Genomic DNA, 21,089 nt, shown 5'->3' on the forward strand with positions numbered 1-21,089 from the left:
CACCGAGGTCACACAACATTAGCTTCAATGACAAATTTTTACTTCATCAGAAAATTATAGGGATAGGCCTAGTGCTTTATTATATTAAGATTAGTGCCTCGATTATTTATTATCAGAACTGTGCATAGTTAAATCAACTAAATGAGCTCCAGATAAATTAAATATGTTAATTTACTGTATACAGTTTTCTGAATTGTTTGACTGTTCTTTTTGCCCCAGTTTGCAGTATCCGAGATGAATTTCATAATGTAATGCCCGTCAGCGTATTTTTTTTTTCCAGGACGAACGTGGGCAATTTACATAAATGGGCGTGGCTTAACCTCCAAAATACTCTCGCGCATGCGCGTATTGTCTAAAAAAAGTTTTACTTTCTAGAGAGAGTATATGCAGAGAGATGGCGAGTTGTTTAGCTGGGAATGCTTGCCCTGATCTAAAACTCGATACATGTCCTCGATTGCAGGTAAATTTTATCTCATCTTGTTTGAATGATGCATTGTTTTTCATGGGAGCTTATTAAGTTATTTTTTGACCCAAAATGTTCAAAGAATTTCACAAAAAATGCAGTAGAATGGGTCTCACACAATCGATCGGTAGCCTAGTTCAGGTAGTGTGTGTAGGCTAGTGTTTGTTGTATACACAATAAATTACATGCGCGTGTACACTGTTACTTGTTGTACAACTACCTATATAGGCCTACTCTAGTTATACTCATACATATAGACGTTAATGTTGTGTAAATCTCATGGTATTAAAACAATCACCCCAGTGTGTCATTCGGGCTGCAGCGTGGTCTGTGGCATACTGCAGGGATCAAAGGCAATGTGTGTAATGTAAAAAATGGTTCTGAAGCAGAAATAAACAAATGAGAACAGGGTACCATATGTATAATTACATGGTATATGTAGATCTGTCCATAACCTATGACATCTTTCCCAGCCCAGTAGAGCATAGCCCTACATATTAAAAGCAAGTCATTTGCTTTTAAAAAGGACAACGTTTGGCTTGATAATGGGTTAATTACTACAAGTACAACACTTAATTTCGTCATAAACACACCCCTTTTAATATTATTCTTTCTTTAGTTTTGGATTGCAACAACAGGGACAAACAAGTAAAATACATACATGTTTGTTTTCGTCATAAGATGTTGGTTGCTCTAGACCTCTTTTTGTTGAATGTTTTGAGGTCTGTCACATCACCAGCATACTGATTAAGGCCATTTTTATGCCATTAAAGCCATCTGATTATAAATTAATTTCTCTTACAGATAATACTTCCAGAATTGCAATCAGGTCACAAGTATAAAATTTGCCACTATGAAGAAAACGGAAATTCAATGCTATGTACCCTAAGGTTACCACTCACCTCTGCTGAAGAAACACTAAGGTGGCTTAAAGAGTTTGAAGGAACTTCTTACTCAACATGGAGGACAAACAAAACATATCCAAATAGCGGACAAAAAAATGTCTTCCGGGTATGTACAGAAATTTGTCTCGTATCGTGTGTGAAAGTTGTGACAGCTGTAAGGATATTATTTTAACTGTTGATAGTTGTCAGTATAAATTACTACTTGGGTTTTGTTTTTGTGTTTTTGGTTTTTTTTTATCTTTTGTGGTTAACCACCACCTTTATTCATTCAATGTTTGTAAACAACAATTACAGAATCTCTAAGAATTTTCTACATTTTTTTGCTATTTTCTTATTTTTATCCTCTTTAATATTAATAATAATTTTAATATTTTGACTTATACGTAGTACCCAATGTTTTCTTAATGTATTAATTTGTTTTGTCTAAAATATATGTTTACATTATTTTCTGCATATTTTTTTATGTTATCTATTACAAAATATATTGCATTAATAAAAAGTTGTTTACTTATGAAACGTTTGTTAACTTATTTATTATAATTTGTGTGTCTTTTAGTTTATATATATAGTTGTGTTGTGTTTCGTTAACAGGAATTTATCACTATCAGCTAATTTCCATAGTTTTGTTTTTGTTTTTATTAGAGGTTTTGAAGAATTATCATGAATTCGATAAAAGTTCACATTGCAGCAAGGAATTTTGTATGGTTTGATTTGGACAGGATAAAGATCTTTAATAAAATAGCTATGATAACAAGTTCTAAATCAGATGGGCACAAATGCTGTTTTGCAATATTGTACCAAATACTCATCATCTGAAGTATGCTAACATTACTTTACGTAATAAATATTTTCTACATACAGTATCATCAGTTTGATAATTATTGTCCTGTTTTTAATGGATGGAACCTGCCACCTCCTGATTGACATGATGTATGTTTTTTTATAACAGGTTGACTTGCACTGTCACCATAACACCCATCCACGATCCTCAACAGCTGACCTGAAGAAAGGTTCCAAAAACACCAACTGCCCGAGCACAATGTTTGTCATAGTGAAGAGGACAGCTGACTGTCGTGGTCGAAACAGGTAAGCATGATTGTTTTTAAAGAAATTTAAAAGACATGACGGTATAGAAACAATACATTGACGCAAATTTAAAAAATGTAAATGTTAGGCCTATTAATTTGGCACTGGTTCTAATCCTCCTGAGAAAAAGCTACCATCTGCAAGAAAATTGTGTTAACCACTTCATTTCTTTGAGTTGAAATATGTTGTACCAATTCAAATGACAAGGATTTATGTGTGTCTTAATATCAACACACACAGTTTACTTTTGTTTAAATTGTTTTCCCAAGTTCCTGTACTGTCTGTCTCTGATGATTCATTAAAGCCAATGCATCAGTTACAGCTTAAATTTTTGTTTTAACTGTTCAGGTCTAAAGATAAACACATAGGGCAAGGTTATCCAACAATCATAACCTTGAAGTGGGATCACAACCATGAGGTGGCAAGTGCTGATGCCCTTCGAGAAAGGGATGTAAGTGATGATGCAACGGAGAAGCTTCTTGAGCTCTACAGATCAGGCCATTCACCATCATCTGCTCTGGATACCATCAAATATGATCTTCAAGAAGGCTGTACAGATGTTGAGTACACAAGAGTCTCTGCAGACAGAGCCCATTGCCCTGATTTGCAGTACTGTTACAGGTAACATTCTGTCTATGCTTTTCAAAGTTCTACATTGCTCTTTTCAAAATTGTATACAGTTTGGGAACAGGATGTTTGATTGATCTTCAGGGTCTATAGAAACAAGTAAAAATGCTTGAAGCATTCCAATTTGTCCGGGCTGCTTAGTGGACGAAAACAAAAAACTTTATCAAGTATTTATATAGTATGCAAGCGACAAAAAATGTATACCTAATTTTTGGTATGTGTTCTCTTTTGTTGATTTTAGGGTATTTTACAAGGAATTCAGGACACACTATGGGGACACCGGTGGAGCAAAAATGATGCTATTCCTTGACAAAAAGGTTCAAGATTTTAATGAGAACCACAATGATGAATGTGTAAAGCTAGAGACAACCGGTGATGGCCAGACCGTCATTGCTATTTGCACACCCCTTATGAAGCGAGTACACTCTATGTGGAAAATCAGTAAAGAGATGGTTTTTGTGGACTCCTCTGGCAACATGGATCGCCAGAACTGCAGAGTCTTTTTATTGCTGACGCATAGCCCTGCTGGTGCTCTTCCACTTGGTGTTTTAATAACATCTTCTGAGTCCGAGTCCACTTTAACATCTGCCTTCAAGCTGCTTCATTCAATTTTACCAGAGAGTGCTTTCTTCAATGCAAGTAATGGTCCAGGTATATTTATGACAGATGATTGCACATCACTTCGATTGGCCCTGCATGAAGTTTATCCTAATTCTGTCTTGCTGCTGTGCCATTTCCACTTGCTTCAAGCCATGTGGAGATGGCTGTGGGACAGCAAGCACAAGATTGATAAAAATGATCGACCCCATCTCCTTAACATCTTCAAAGCCATGGTGTATGCTGAGACTGAGGATGACCTACACAGCATGTTCAAAAGAACAACAGAAGCTGATGCTACTTCCCTAAAGTATCCAGGCTTTGTAGCTCATGTGAATGAAATCTATGAGCGCAGAGTGACATGGTCACTAGCCCACAGGAAAGATCTGAGAACAAGGGGCAACAACACTACAGCTTATTGTGAAGCTGCCATGAGAATTCTCAAAGACAAAATCTTCTACAGGCTGAAGGCATTCAATATCTGTCAACTTACTGATTTTGTTCTGACCCGGTTGGAAAATTATAATGTAAGAAAGCTGACAGACATCGCCAACAATCGCCTCAACAGCAACAACTTGATTTCTCGATTCTACCCTTGTCCGAAAGATGTTTCCCCGGATGCTGTCACCAAGCTAGGAAATTGTCAAGAGTACACAGTAAAAAGTGCCAGGGAAAACATTTATTACAATGTGAACATGGACATTGGAATCTGCACATGCCCAATAGGTAGAACAGGTGCTCCATGCAAGCACCAAGCAGCTATTATGCACAAATACAGTATAGAATCAAGCAACTTCCTCCCTGTTCAGTCTGTAGACATGAGAAAGCTTTTCTACACAATTGCTACTGGTGGAGATGCAATTGATGACCATTGGTTTCAGCCACTCAGGAGTGGTATATTGCAAACTGACAACTGCCGAAACATCAGTGTCTCCTCTTCAAAAGATGCCTCATCCACAGAAGAAGCTTCCTCCCTAGAAGGAACCCCCTCACTAGAAGGAACCGCCTCCCTAGAAGGAACCTCCTTTACAGAAGGAATAGCCTCCACAGAAGGAACAGCCTCCACAGAAGGGACGTCCTGTACAGCAGATGATGATGCAACCCCAGCTAAAGGTGGTGCACACCATATGGGACAATTACAAGACCCCCAGATCCTCCGCATCCAATCGTTAAGATCACAGGCAACACTGATTAATCAATTTGGCCAACCAAGCAAGCGTGTGCCACAGGTTGAAGAACAGTTAGAGTGTACATTTAATTCAATCCGACAAGAGCTGAGAAACGGGGATCATGAGTTTGAGAAGGCAGTTAAGCATTTCGTCTCAAACTATAACAAGCTCACTACACACAGTCACCTTGTCAGTGCTCTGCATACTTTTGGTTAAGTACAGTGGGGCATCATTAGCATCGAGGTGTAAGGTCAAGGCAAGGGGACTTCAAACATCTAGCAAAATTGGAGTGCAGCCCACATCTGTTGCTAGGCGTAAGATGCCACTGGGTGGGAGGAGGCGTTTGACCATCAAAGGCTGCATTCACCACCGAGCATGGCTATGCTGTTAAACGCAAAACCAACACACCAAATAGCATGCATGACCTTCCAAGGAAGAAGCGATCGGCAGCCCCGCACAACCTTTCATTTTGTGTTTTACAAAATGCATCACTCGGCAAAAGCCACACTTCAAAGTAAATTCTCATAGTACTGCTGTTTCACAGCCCATTTTCATAATGAACACGTTGAGATTATTTAGAGGGTTAGATTTAGTTGATACAGTAGTTGACACTTTTTAGAGTGTTAGGTTTTTGTTGATAGTTGACATTATTTAGAGGATTAGGTTCAGTTCATAGCTGAGGTTATTTAGAGAGTTTGGTTTAGTTGATAGATGAGATTATTTAGAGGGTTAGGTTCAGTTCATAGTTGAGGTTATTTACAGGGTTAGGTACAAAGCCCTTAATAAAATGATATACCAAACCAAATACTCAAGCAAGAGATTATATTTCGTCATATATGATAATATATAAATACAAATAGCAGTACTGTATGTACTGTATACATTGAATTCTGTAATGAAACAAAAGATACATTAGAAAATAGTAATCGTAATATTTGTATTGTTTTATTTTAACATTTCTCTTTTTCTGGATTTATTAAATTATACTGTATTTACAATTTCTTTTAAAACAGTTATAATAAAGGATGTGCAATTTGAATTTATGTGTATCTGGTTGAGTTAGTCTATTGCCATTATTAGTTAAGAATAACATAATGCCATTGAAACTACAAACATCACTTCATAAGGTATCATTAAATAGTCACCTATTTTTCCAATATTTTTTATTTTATACCCATAACACTTTGGCCAGGAACATTAATATTATTCTTGTAAACTGGTGGTTTACAAAACATCACCTAGTTGTAAGTACACATATTGATAAACATGAAGACATTGCAGACAGTGTGACTTTCTTAGATGTCATTAAAATAGGTAGTTATTATTGCTTTGGAACAACGAAAATGAACATAACATCATGTACGATGACCACGATTATCTTAATACCAACAAATAATAATACCTAACCCTTAAAGATGTATTGTCCCCCAACAACATAAAAAAATGAAATGAATAAAATCAGCCTTTGAATAGCTCATTTTGCAGTTCTTAAATTATAGTTATTCACTTCTGTAGAAAAAAAAACCAGCAAAAATAATTATTTTACTTATACATTTTTGACATTCCAGTTCTCGGCAAAATATTTTTAATAAACCATACTGAAAACAATAACATTATTTATCAAAAACAATCAGGCTTTGCAAGGTATTCCGCACACTTAGATAATATTTTCATCCTAAACAGCACAATCCAAAAATATTTAAGTAAAACTTAAAAGAGGGATCGAGTATTCTGTTGTTTCGTTGATCTGAAACTTCCCTTTGACAGCATAAATCAAAATTGTTTATTAACAAAATTAAGATAAATAGGTTTAAGCAATAATACATTTCACGTAGCAACCACAACTGCTTTTCGAGCTATGTCAGAAATAGCTGCTATTATAGCAGTATTTAACCCTGGCCTTAGACTAAATACTAGCATCAGTAGCATGCTTTTCAAGTAACAGCTATAGTGTAATATAGTGTTATGAGGTTTCTGACTTGTAATGAAGACTCTTACTCGCTTGACTGCACGTAACACATATTGTTTATTCAATAATACTTGATACTATATTACAATAGGCCTAGCAGTAACACTTAACTCTCAGACCTGAGAGCATAACGACAGTCCCACTGTCTATTTTACCAATAATGGCACAACTAGCATTAACTAGCATGGTCATAGCACCAAATTAGTAAAAAAATCTGTATGTCTTAACGCAGAAAAAAGCAGATACAAACATTTGTTATTTTGTACGCGATTATTTAGATCCGTGAATGGCTTTCTGTCGCCTCACAACTATTTCAGTCCAAGTACGCATGCGCGAGAGTATTTTTGGAGGTTAAGCCACGCCCATTTATGTAAATTGCCCACGTTCGTCCTGGAAAAAAAAAATACGCTGCCCGTCATTTTATTTATTTTTTTTATTTAGGACATGAACACAGGACAACAAAAAGTATGAACAAATAAACATAAATAGTTTGTTTTTTTAATCCATCGACATACTAATTAAAACACATAATTCCTGATTGCACGCAAATTTCAACCCACCAATTCAATACTGTTAAAAGATTGATCATGAAAGAATATCTTAAATAAGAACGAGGTGGAGCGGGTACATAACAAATTAGCACCCACAAAACACCGAGAACAAAAATTGTTATTCATAATTAGGCTCCCCTGGTAGGCAACCACTATTAACGGCAAGTACAACACACAGATCTGCCCTGTATTTCTCAATGGCTATTTTCATATTTAATACATTTAATATATGTTTAAACATAGAGATATTATAGTTCACTATAATATCTCTATGGTTTAAATAACTAAATAAAAAGTAAATTATCTATATCTTTTAAAAGAAAATTATTTGTAGATCCTTTAATTATTGGCTTATAGTAAAGAAACAAAATTGATAATGATTTTATTGGTATTAAAGAAATTCTAACAAGCAAAAACTTATCACTAGAAGTAAAAATGAGACTATTCAATGTATACATCAGAAGCATATTCATGTACAACTCAGAATTATGGACAATAACCAAAAAACAAGAGGACGAAATTGACTGTTTTTTTTTTAAATTATAAAAATTAAGTGGCCGTACACAATCAGAAATATAGAACTATACAGCAGAATGAAAGAACTAAAATGGTTAAACATAATAAGGAAAAGAAAATACAAATAGACCGGACATATGCTAAGGCTTCCGATGGACACTCCAGCCAAATTAGCGTTGACAGAATCCATTCGAAAAGTTGGCAGACCAAAACTACCTGGATAGGAAACATAAACAAAGAACTCAAAAAAGCAAATACATCGATCGCAAAGTTAATGACAGACCATCAGACCACCAAAAGAGAGTCATGGAAACGATTAGCGTACGCAATGTCTACCCAAGACGAATAGTGTAACGAATGATGATGATGCCTTCAATTATTGCCTTATAAAGAAATCAAATTGACAAAAAATATCAATCAATAGATAATGATCGAAAGCTTCTTTTTTTAAATACAACTGAACAAATACTTCCACTATCTTAACCCCAAAAACATATGACATTAATACAATATTTATGATTACACAATTTTAAACTTAATTAAAAAATATAACAGAATAATTTACATAAACATATGGTTTAAAATAAAATAGTATTTACTGAAAATATGTGCTTAGGCCTAACTATAATTGGATTTACAGTATAACAGATATATAATTTAGTGCATTAAACAAGTTTTATAATTATTGCTTATGCCACGTCATTCATCATTTGCATTTTCTTTAGTTTTTGCTCTTCTTTTTTCTGTTGATTGTTCAGCGCTTAGAAGCGTCCTGCATTTTGCGCTATAGTAAATTGAACATTATTATTATTATCATTGTTTAAAAATTAGTAAAATGTAAGATAAAAGATATATTGTCCCCTAAACATTTTTTTTTTTCCACATTTTTTGTTGAATATGCCATTTTAATGTCACATATTAATAGTTATTCACTTTGACCAAAAGCTGGATTGAAAAAAATGTAAATTAAAAGCAAAACATACTTAAATTGTCTGTCAGACAATGAATGGTATTTGGTTAAAATTAACCTTCTTTTGTCTTTTTATAAGTGAAATAATTTTTTGTTTTGGTTTTTTTTTACAGAAGAGAATAACTTTATTAAAACTGCAAAATGGCCTATTTAAAGTCAGATTTTATTAATCTTCTTTTTTCATGTTTTTGGGGACATTAAAATAGAACATAGATACATAAATTACAGTTTGATTAATATGAATGTTTATTAAACTGGATACCAGCCAATTTAATACTGTATTTAACATTAACCTAACAAATTCTAAAAATAGAATTACCATTGGGTTCCTCATTACTGGTAGCTTCATATTTAAATATACAAATCAAAATAGCTTTAATTCAGCATCAATATTGCGGTCATTTAAAAAATTTCTTTCTAAAAGTTAAAATTTAGAATAAAAATAGCTGATATGAACTTTTATTTTAAAATTGTGCATAATGTAGAATAAACGCTTTTGGATAAAAATATAGATGGATCTTAATCTTTGTGGTTGGCTTTGGCGCTTGCAATTATTTTGCTGTATTCTAGTTGTTCTTCTCGAATCAGTTCACTTTTTACTCTGGCTCTTTTCAGTTGACCATCCCTAATAAACAAATGAAAAAAAATAATTAAACCATCAGATTTTATATAGTGATACATAATTTAGCTTAATTAGATTAGATCAATCAGATTTCACCGCAACCAGGTTGGGTGTGAGACGTCAGGTTTGAATTTTGAATTCCCTGATTTCAGCAGAAAGATTTTAAAGTGTTGATATAACATAACTTTAACTAACTTTTTTCTATTTGTTGACCTTTTTCTCCATTATCTGTCTCACCAACATTTTTTGCAGTTTACTACATGATTATGGTTTATGTACATTGTCCATTATTATAGTACAATAAAGATAAAATAAAACACTTTTTTCATAAGATTTCAGTTAAAATTCTTAATCCTTCCCTCAAGAGTTTAAAATTAGGAGGTAAATTTCATACCATACAAGGTCAACAAGTCCTCCCTTTTTGGCAATCTCTGCTTTGACTCTATTTGCAAATTCTGCAGCTTCTTCACCATCCTGTTGAAAAATATAAAACATTATATAACACCTAAATAAATTCCTGTCACTTAATTGGACGATTGTGGGTCACATGACATGCAAAAGTATGTATTATTTAACAATCGTGTAATAGTACATTTTATGTAAAAAAAAAATATATTCTTATATTCTCGCATAAGAACAAAAAAATCTGCGTGAATTCTAATATCAGCACTGTCTGTTCTGCGAACGGAAGCAGCGACACGATCTCTCAATGATAATGACAAGAAATGTTATACTGTATTAAACAAATAAGGATGTTCGATGGTACAAATAATTTAATTCGGTGATATAGAATTTCACCTTATGAAATTAGTTTTCATAAACATTCATTATTTGTATATTAATTTATATCTGTAAAGCATTACTAAAGAAAATATTTTGTTCCGGCTGGTGATATATTGATTGTCTTCCAATAAATATTAGAATATATCTGAACAATTGTTTTATACGTACTTGTCTATACATTGGTGGAAGATACCAGACATCAGCTACAACTGCCCAACTTGTCATCATCATCAAGAGGTAATGCATACCAGAGAAACGACTACTGTTCCAAAATGCATCACCAAATCTTGAATCATACTAAACAACAAAACATATTGACAAAAAAAAAGCAAATTAAATTACGCTGTTATCCCTACCACATCATTACTGTATTACAATTATCAAACCTAAAGAGCCAACAATATTGGCATGGGTTCGAGGCCGACTCGCTACTAGTTCTGATGGTGTAACAAGTCTTGGATAAGGACTATCAACTTAGGTCTTAGTGTACACAGTTACTGTATAACCCGTGTGCACTTTAAAGCACCCAGTTCATTATATGAGACAAGTAGGGGGTTACCCCAGTGAACTGGTTCACAAAATAGCCCCAGTTCAGGAGGATTACCACCTAAGACCGTGATTAATTTACTATTGGTAATCCCTTGTCACATGAGCCTAAAGACATTAAACAAAAAAATAACCAAAGGCAAGAACATCATTCTAAACTTTGGTGGGAAGAAAGTAAGGAGCATTTGATTAGTGAAGACAGACAACCAAACTATGTAGTGTAAATTCATCTCAAGTTGGGTTGTGTTTCCTTGCTTTGAGAGTTTTGATGGCTTCTATGTCCAAATGACGACCAACAACACATCAATTGAAATGACCTAACTTTGTCCATATTTAGTATTATAAAATAGAATAAAATTATTATGAATAAACATTGTACAAGCAATGAATGTGTGCAATGACAAACCTTAACAGCAGCTGGATATATCACACCACCAACATCAAAACTTCCTTTCTTGAACATCATTACTGATGTATTATTGATACATGTACCTTTGGAAATAATAACAATTCATTTTTTATCAAAAAGATATAAAAAATTAATCGAAAGGTTAGTTGTATACAACGGACTACAGATTTCTTCATCTTTAACGTTTCAAATTAATTAATTAAATTTCAGTATATCACCGGGCAGTTGATAAATTAATATTTGACATGAGTAAACATAATTTATTTATAGACGGGTATGTATAATAAAATGATGGGAAAAATTGTTTTCCGAGTAATAAATTAAAAGGAAATTTCGTCTTCAACTGAATTAGTTTAAAAAATGTTGGACGTGCATTTTTGTTGTGGTGTCCTGTTCCATTTTCCCCTTTCAATCCTGACTTTCAATCAACGAGATAACAGGCACAGATTGTGTTGAAACAATTTAGTCAATTAACTGTCAAATGTTGTTTATGCCCCCACAAAATAAACTAGAGGGTACTCCGAGAGTACAAACCTCCGCCTACTGTAAAATTCCCCTACATAAAATGCCCCCTGAATATTTTTTTTTTTACATTTTTTTTTATTAGTTCTAATTGTAAATATGTTAACTGCACACTACAAAGTTGTGGATGACAGTGTGGTGTAATGGTTATGTATCCAGCCTCTCACATTGTTTACTCTACTGACGCACTGCACGCACGAGGAAACTTTATTAAGGGTAAAATATGAAACTACATTATTGGAGCCTAAAATGCATAACGCATAAATATTGATTTCGATAAGATCATTCATTGAAGATACTATGTTTTTTTTTAATCTGAAAAGAGCACCCTTATCGAAAAATAGACAATCCCGGTAAATAGCCGACCGTCGGTTGTCGAGTCGTCGATCGTTTGTGCAGCGCAACAAGTGATAGTTTAGGTAGACTCCATCATCCATATGTCGTGTAACGTCTGTCTCTCTGTGCAGTCTACCTCTGCTATCTCCATCATATTGAAATAACAAAGAGACGCCTGGTACAACGAAACAAGTTGACAAAAATGGAGCTTGAAGTAAACAACATGATAACGAACAAAATAAAATGCTTGAAGATCGACAAATGGACCTTTTAGTTGGACTTTATGCTTTCGCCAAAATGATTATTTTATTATCTATTTTATCATATGTCATAGCCAAAATGGCTAAAGTAGCCGTTTTATTTTTCGCCAATCTGGAAACGTTTTCGCCCATGGCGACTTAGCGATCGGCCAGTGCGAGCCCAGACAAACATACAGGGGTGAAAATATAACCTCCTTGGCGGAGGTAATAATAAATGTAAATCTAGTCTGAAGAACAAAATGTAAAAAAAAAAAAAAAATACCTTCGGGGAAAATTAACATTGGTAATTTTCTTGCATCTTCAACATGTTCTTTTAACCTGAAATAAAAAATGTACAATTTTACATTCGGCATCAGGAGGTTGTATTACATATTTGTCACAAGGACAACATGGCCCAGTGACAAGGATGGGTGTACAAGATTTTTTTTTTTCGCTACAGTAATCAAAGCAATGTACTTTATATGACCCAATCTAAAAGGAGGCCTGGGTATGAAATTTTACAAAAACAAGGGACTTGATTGCATTAAACATTTACCAAAAAAATTGATTATGGAATAGCTCTCCAGTGAACTTAAAGAAAATAAAATAAAAGAAGTTGTCATTGTCATCTATGGGTTGAAATTATACTTGAGTACTTCAAGTTACATACCTTTGTGTAACACCCCTTCTGTCTTGAATTTCAAATCTTTCAAACCATATATGGTCAGTTCCTGACCTACTTAAAGCTCGTTGAATTACACCAAATAAACCACCATGACTTTGACCAATCTAAACAAATGTTTTGGGAATTATTTCATATTATAACACATTGTATTCTTGCAATTTGATTGGCTAATTACGCATTAAATTAGCCTTAATGAAAAAGTTATATCTACTGGTGATAATTAACGCCCTCTAATGTACTTTCAGCTTTCTGTAAAGATTTCGATAATTTTTGCCACGCGACGTTTTTGATTGATTGCGTTCGGAAATCAATGTGTGTGTGGGCTGTCTATAACTGTTCTACTCTGCCTCTAAAGTTGTAGTATTGCCTTTTTTAATGGCCTAACTTCCAAGCCTAGCATTACGTGGTAGGGTGGCCAGTTCCTTTCCATTGAATAGAACCCAGGTCAACTTTCTGTATGATAGTCAAGTGTCCTAACCACTCGGCTACTGCAACTCTCTTACAAATTATAATATGGTTTTACTTGTAGAAAGGTATACTAATAGAACCTGGATATACTATCTGTTTTGTGTCCTAACCACTTGGTACTGCAACTCTCTTACAAAATATAATAAATGAATATAATTTATATAAATAACAAATTGACTTACAAATGCATAGCAATTATCACTGGCAAGTACTAAAACGTCTATTGGTGAAGTGTGATTAGCAACACAAATACCACCACCTACAGCCCGATTATCTCTGAATTACAAGAAAAATATTGTTAAACATTCTAACATGTCCCGAGACAAGTACACAAATGTTTTTTACAGATAGCTATAGTAAATTCCTACATAAAAAAACACTAGATTTTTGTATACTTACCGGCCATGGTAGGTGATCATAGCTGAGAAACAGCGGCATAATATCCTATAGACGGTTAAACTTACATATTTATTAAGTATTTGTTTGAGGCTGGAATGAAAAAAAAAATTATTTCAAATTCAAATTTTATTTGTTTTACATTAATTTATAACTATAAATTAAAAAGGGTGAGTGAGTGCTATGCAAGGCATAACATAGTTTTGATGATGCAGAGCCCTCCTAAAAAAGACACAAACCAAATGCTTCTCATTGGACAACAAAAGACCTCCTATGGACAATGTACAGTGTACAATCATTGCCTGCAATCAATGATTTCACCTGCAGAGAGCAAGAGCTGTAAACTTGCCTAGGTTGTCTTAGGCCAAATGTTTTGTAGTCAAACAATGACCTTTTGGATCAGACAAGCAATGAGGCATGACTGGAGGCCAAATTGCTGTGCATAATACAAATAGCTGCTTTGCAGCAACAATGAAGATGATGATAATGGTGATGATAAAAATGATTATGGCAAGATGATCACGATAATAATAATGGTAAATGGTAAAGTTAGGTTTGCGGTACACCATGTATTTCCAAAAGGAAATAAAGTATGGTTGAGAATGTCTCAACATTTTAGTTCTATTGAAGACGGTTGTAGCATTACAACCAAAATTAAATTAAACAACATCTGTGGTTATCATAAGGAGATTTGTAAATGAACGCTTAAAATAATAATTCTGAAACCTACTTTGAATCTGGCATACATCCCAGTAATGTGGTAGATGTTATTAGATAAGATAATGCAAATACAGTCACGGCTAACCTAATAATAATATTTAAAAAAATGATTTAGAATGTTTCTCTTCCAATTTAATATTTCTTCTATGCCAACTTCAAGTCAATGGCTACCAGATGTCTCTGTGAGACGGTTATTTGAACCAGTACCAGTACCAATCAATTATATGATAAAAAAAAAGGCCTGGTCATATATTTTGTTTTTTGATGCAGGGCTTTACCATTAGGTATTGTAACAATACATACCAATTTAATGAGAATATTATAATTTATACTGTATAACACCTAAATAAATTCCTGTCATTTGCGTTTAATAGTACTTTTTTTTAAATTTCGTGGATGAAAAAAATCTAGTATACAAATTACTGTGATATACAACAGCGCCACCTGTCGTCTGGCCTCAGTTTTTCATTTGTAAACACCACTGGAGGCAGCAACACGCATGACGCGATATGCTCACAGCAGACGATAAGTTAGCAAAATGGCCGACTGCAGATTCTGTCAACACGAAAAGACAAATTAAATATGCCATCTGAAGGCTAGAGGCATTTTCACAAGCTTCAGGCACAACATTGGCAGAAGTAGAAAGGTTAAGCACGACAGAATTTGATTGTTTTTTGAGTCGATTCGGGGGTCTACGAACAAATGAATTGTATATACAAAGAAATCGATGCATGCGATTCGATATGGCCTAGGCCGACACTTCCACGATAAAAACGATGTGGATATAACCGACAGTAAGGTCCTCAAAGAAAGTAATAAAACATACAAAGCCATGCTTGTTAAGATGGTAAAGGTGTAGTGCAACACAAACAAGCAGTGAGTGAAGAAGACATGGGGAAATACTTGACTTTTTGGATATTAGAGTACACCAGATGGACTTCAAAATAAATTGATATTGATTTTACTTTGCTAACCGTGGTAGAGAGAACCTTCAAGGTATGTCGATTTCCAAGTTGAAGTAGATGACAACAAGTAATAAAAAGAAAAGTCTATGAGCTGTACTTTGTCTACAAAAATGTGTGAAGTTTCAGAAGACCAATCAAATAATCTGCCTCAGACGTATTGGCTTATGCCTTTCCTCTAGTCAAGGTGGACACTGGACGAGAGAAGCCCTTGATCAATGTTAGGACCAATCAAGGTGCTTTAAACAGTCCTGGCTTTGTTTGTATCAAACCTGTTAGTGGCGGTAATTATCGCTGTTGGTTTCGATTGAATAAAATAAAATAATGCCATTTCAGAATCTGAAACAATCCATATCAAAATCTTAAACTCTTAGTAGTGAATCTAATTAAAAATCACAGCACTTCCACGGACCAGTTACCTTTTTAAACAAGTAAAAATGCAATTAAAATACAGTTTTCCAAATAAATCTATTTACAGTAGTATGTTATAATATATGAGTTTATATGCAATGTAAATAATATGCACATGTTTAAAAAGCAATAAATCTTACTATGTTTCAAACATTTTCTTCAATCTGATTCAAATGACAGGAATTTATTTAGATGTTATATAAAACAAATAATTAATGTTTTATATTCGTGTAATGGTACAAATAATGGCACTTGGTGAATGATGAAAGGTTATAATATATAATAAAGGCTGAAATATCATCATTCACCTCATGTCATTATTTGTACCATTACACTCATAACATTCATTATTTGTATAATAGCATATACAACTTGGAACAGTTAAATTTAATTGTTTGAAGGGATGTAAAATCAAACATTTTATTTGGCCTATTTGTAAATGAAATGTCATTCAAAAAATAATTACATTAGATATTGAGAATCTACTCTACCTTATTGGTAATAAAATAAAATAACGAATCATGAATCCCATAACCCAAAGGATGGTCAGTCGCATACTGCAAAAGAAAAGAGAGATTGAACTACAACTCGTCAAAACACAAACAGAAAAAACATGTTTGTTATTAGGAACATAGATATATCACGCCTTAACTCGACGCAGTGTTTTACCACTTTAACACTTGGGAAACCCCATACTACTGTATTTCTGAAAGATGTAAATGGCTCTTTTAAAAGTCAGTCAGTTTTAAGTCCTTATTACAGAAGAGAGTGCAGGGGAAGATTCAAGTGGGCCCCAGTCAGCCCAGGCACCCTCTAAATTTTAAAATCCTGGATCCACCACTGAAGTTAATTTTCTTGCAAAATGCTCAATGAGGGGCATTTTGTCTCTAGTATTTAAACCATCTGGGCGAACATAGTCAAATCCATGAGTGTGGAAAAGGGCAATAACTGAGTGCCTTAATACCAATACCATTTTCAATGAGATAACTATTTTTAGAAATTTATTTTTTACAAAATGTGTCGGATCAAGTACCTTAAATATTGATAATTCATATTGGTTCTTGTTAAAAGATTCCATGATGGTAATTCTGTCAAAAAAAATATCTGAATTATAATTTTATGGAATTAATTTTATAACAAATTATAAACTGGGATGCACAGTGTGGGAAAACTGGCGCGGGATGACCAATAAAAATGACGGTCGACTTGTTCTCTGTCGTCAAGCATCACTATAGACCTTTATGTTGTAGTTTGACTAACACAGATTAGAACACAATAGAATTGTTATCAGTATGTTACAAATCCACAATGTAGTCAGATAACAAAGAAGAAAACATTGTGACATGATTTATCAAAGCCTGATCACATTATTTAATGTGGTGTCTAGACTAAAGATATGTAATTATCAAACTTGCTACAGTACATTAATGTAGACCTCTTTGAGTCACCTCATAGCAATAAAGAAAAATTTAAAATCGCATTTTTTAAAGATATATTGTCCCTTTTTTTTAAAAAGGTTTTTGTTGAATATGCCATTTTAATGTCACATAATACTAATAAGTAATAGTTCACTTTTACCAAAAATTGGATTGACAAAAAAAGTTTTTTTTCTATCGAAGTGATTAACTTTATTAAAACTTCAAAATGGCCTATTCAATCAAGGTCTTTTTTTTTTAAATTAATTTTAATTTTTCATTTTTTTAACAAAGATAAAGAAACTGCTTCTATTTAATGCTCTCCAAGGTCAATTCAAAATATTACTGTATCATTAGATGAAATAATTAATTGTAGATGATAACATATATAACAACAATTTGTCAAACTTTATCTTTATCATTCATAAAATTACGAGAGATTTTATTTTGTAGATCAAAATTAAAACTCTTGAATATTCAATGCACATTGATTTTTCTATTGTATTTATTGACCTTGTGTCCTGTTCATAAAGCACAGCTGATAACATCTACAGTATTGTACAAACTATACTGTGATAATACATCCCCTGGATTAATTCTAAATAGTAATAGTTTGATAGTAGAGTGGCCTGTGAAACTCTTCTGTTGGTAGACCATTCCCACATACCATTCTTTCAATAAACAAGATATGTACCAGAAAGTCTAATAAATAGTGTGTCTCTGTGTTGCAACAAAATTCTGGAATAATTCCACTATTTTTTAAAAAACCATTACAGTATTTTGAAGATAATGTATGCAGTAGAAATGCACACTTTAGATTTTTTTCTTCAGAAATTCAACTTTTACTAAAGACTACAGAAATATTATTGAGAAACAAAATTTTAAATTTTTAAAAGCCTTACCCTCTGCTGAAAATCTTTTGGTAACGTCATCATCAATTATTGCCTAAAACCAAATGAAACACATTGAAACTAATCAGTATTTTCTTTTTGTCACCATCGTTATGTCAGGTTAAATTTGGTTTTGAAATATGAAAATAATAATAATCTACCAAGGATGTAATTTCAGAGCTTTTCATCAAATCTAATTTGAAAACTGCACTTTCTTCCCCCTATACACCCTCCAGGTTTTCAAGTATCGTCAGCATAACTTACTTCCATAGCTTTTTTGCAAAAATATAATCCATCTGATAGTTCAAATTCTCTTTGTGTCTCACCAATACCATTTCTTGAATTACCCACAGATTTTTGGTGTTTGACACCCTGAGCAATATGCCTACCACTTCCTCCTCTGTCTCTCCCTAGAGTCAAATAGAGTACAAAACCCACTTTACTAGTACTATAGTCTATAAACTGAATTTACAATATAATCACCATATCAGAAGTATTAAAGCTATCAGAGGATATTTTGCCCTGTACTCAAATTATCTGTCAGGCAATGGGGTTTTGGGTAAAATTAACAGTTTGTCATGTTTTTGGGAGACAATACATGTTCAATCTAAAAAAGCTGTCACATTAGTTATTACTTAATTCATATGAATTTTCCTCCTCTTCCTCTTCTTCATCATCATGATTTCTTTTTTTGTCTTCTAAAGCTAATCGTTGACGCCCAAACTGAAAAATTTAAAACAACTTTTTTCCAAACATTATTCTTTGTTAGGATTACAGTATTTTAATATATTAAAATTTAAAAAGATATTTGTAGCTGCGAAAATGCAATACTGTAGCTGCTGGCTGGCATAATGCACTGTCAAATGTATTACCCACTATACGACCTCCAGGAGAGGTGCGTCATTTGTCGGATGTGCGTATGAATACCATACCCATCATGCATCAAAAATATGACTTGCCTTAGGTGACCATGACGCACCCATTTTGACACACTGTGACCATGTTGTTTATGTTATGGTGGGCGGTGGTAAAGTGACAGACATTTGTTTTGTTTGTTTGTTTGTTTTATCTTTATACTGGGTGACCTCTTCAGTCAAAGACTGATCTCCCAGAGGGCCCAGTTGGTGATCAGTGGCTGTGATGTACTAATACACCGGGGTAACCCCCTACACGTCTCGAAAGATGTACTAGGTTCTTTAAAGTGCACACGAGCAAGTTGTGTACACTGGACCTACGGTTTATAGTCCTTATCCGAGAAGACTCGTTCTACCACCAGAACCATGGAGTGAGTGAGCCTCGAACCCCTGCCGATGTTATGGCTACGTGATTACGGTTCCACTGTCTTAACCGCTCGGCCACTCACTCACTCATTAACACGCCATTGTTCATTGATGTGATGTATGTACCATCTAGGGTTTTTGACGCACTCCTGCTTCAATAATTTTTTTGTAAATGAGGCACCTACGACGCACCTCTCCCGGGAGTCGTATAGTGGGTATATCTATCTATCCCATGATTTATGCTGCTGGCCTATAGAAAAAGGGGTAAAAACAGAGGCAATCATACAGACAGTACCAACTGAATAAGATGATCAGACCCAGATTCAACCTAACCTAACCTTATAAATAAACTTAGATACTTTAGGCCTACTAGCCTAGATGGCTTCCACAAAAAATATTCATGGTTGAATTTCAAATTGCGCAATAATATTTTTAAATGTCCTTGCACAAAGAAATCTTTCAAATTTCGCAAACAGTAGTAAGCTAGCTAGGCCTAGCTGGCTGTGGGCTCTCCTCAACCAACAAGAAGAATACAAATTAGTAGCGGAGGCCTAGTAAGGCTACCAAATTAGGTACAGGTACTAGCTAGGGCCTAGGCCCTAGGCTTACTACTAGGCCGGGGGTTCACCTGCCAGGCCGGGTAGCCTAGCTAGGCCTAGGCTAGCTAGTTAGGCCTAGGCTACAACTTTATATGAATGCACTTACCTCAAACAAACGAAGTAGAAACTGCATATAAAGCTTTCTAAGTCCTATGGAAACCCCAAAACATGCTGGGATAATAATCAGGCTTAATATAAGAATTAGCGGTGATAAGTATACACCAAGAAGAGTTAAAAAAAGCTGCATTTTTTTGCCATTGATTGAATGCTCGCGAATCAACAAATACAGTAAAATTGCCAACCACCAAAATGGAAAAATCGAGTAGTGCGCCCTCATGAAGTTTTAAAAACTTCTTGCTTCCTTCTGTAAAATCCATTAAAAAAACTATTTTAAAAGTTTCTGTAAAGTTAAATTATGCTCTGATTCGCCATTATGGGAGAGAAATAGTGGTTACTATACTACCCCGATGAGACCGGATGTGTCTCAAAGCCTAGAAACTCCAGGCCAACCTCTGTTACCAAGACCAGTTCAGGGGTATAATACAGCGGTAAAACCATTATTACCGGTGCCAAAATCAGTACAAATTTACACCCCGGCACACCAACTAAAAGGAGTACCAATATTAAGTTGTAGCAACATGCCTAGTCACCTACAGTTTTCAACAATAGTTAGAAATCTGGAAGGAACTGCACGGAAGCTGGTGTTGAACCTACCGAGAGAGTGTCAGACACCACAAAGAGCATTCAAAGAACTGAAAGAACAATTCGGAAATTTGTCCTCTGGTGACCCCTGGTTTTTATCAGAGAACACAAAGACAGGGTGAGTCTGTTTGTTTGTTAATGCGGGGGGAATGTACGACCAAGAAGTAGTTGGACGAATAGCACCCATGAGGCCGAGGTCTACGACATTTAGTTCTGTACTATCAGAGATAAGACTACTGGAAAGGGAACGA

At 34.3% G+C, this 21,089-nt stretch overlaps 2 protein-coding genes across 2 annotated transcripts; one reads left to right on the forward strand and one right to left on the reverse strand.

Annotated features, from left to right (window-relative positions):
* Positions 1 to 2,187: 2,187 nt before the first annotated feature.
* LOC144838198 (uncharacterized) lies at positions 2,188 to 5,063 on the forward strand. The gene is made up of 4 exons (XM_078693557.1): positions 2,188 to 2,205; positions 2,318 to 2,454; positions 2,803 to 3,075; positions 3,323 to 5,063. The coding sequence occupies exons 1-4, from the start codon at positions 2,188 to 2,190 to the stop codon at positions 5,061 to 5,063; spliced, it is 2,169 nt and encodes a 722-aa protein (XP_078549683.1).
* Positions 5,064 to 7,282: 2,219 nt separating this feature from the next.
* On the reverse strand, positions 7,283 to 20,402 carry LOC144836833 (glycerol-3-phosphate acyltransferase 4-like). Its single transcript, XM_078691706.1, has 15 exons — positions 20,243 to 20,402; positions 18,893 to 18,980; positions 18,522 to 18,667; positions 18,270 to 18,312; positions 16,986 to 17,040; positions 16,444 to 16,509; positions 14,590 to 14,664; positions 13,863 to 13,952; positions 13,646 to 13,739; positions 12,981 to 13,099; positions 12,594 to 12,649; positions 11,211 to 11,296; positions 10,427 to 10,555; positions 9,870 to 9,949; positions 7,283 to 9,478 (listed from the first exon to the last, which is right to left on the reverse strand). The coding sequence occupies exons 1-15, from the start codon at positions 20,381 to 20,383 to the stop codon at positions 9,373 to 9,375; spliced, it is 1,374 nt and encodes a 457-aa protein (XP_078547832.1). The 5' UTR covers positions 20,384 to 20,402; the 3' UTR covers positions 7,283 to 9,372.
* Between the last annotated feature and the right edge of the window lie 687 nt (positions 20,403 to 21,089).

This window comes from Antedon bifida, chromosome 3, assembly GCF_963402885.1.
Source record: "Antedon bifida chromosome 3, ecAntBifi1.1, whole genome shotgun sequence".
Classification (NCBI taxonomy): domain Eukaryota; kingdom Metazoa; phylum Echinodermata; class Crinoidea; order Comatulida; family Antedonidae; genus Antedon; species Antedon bifida.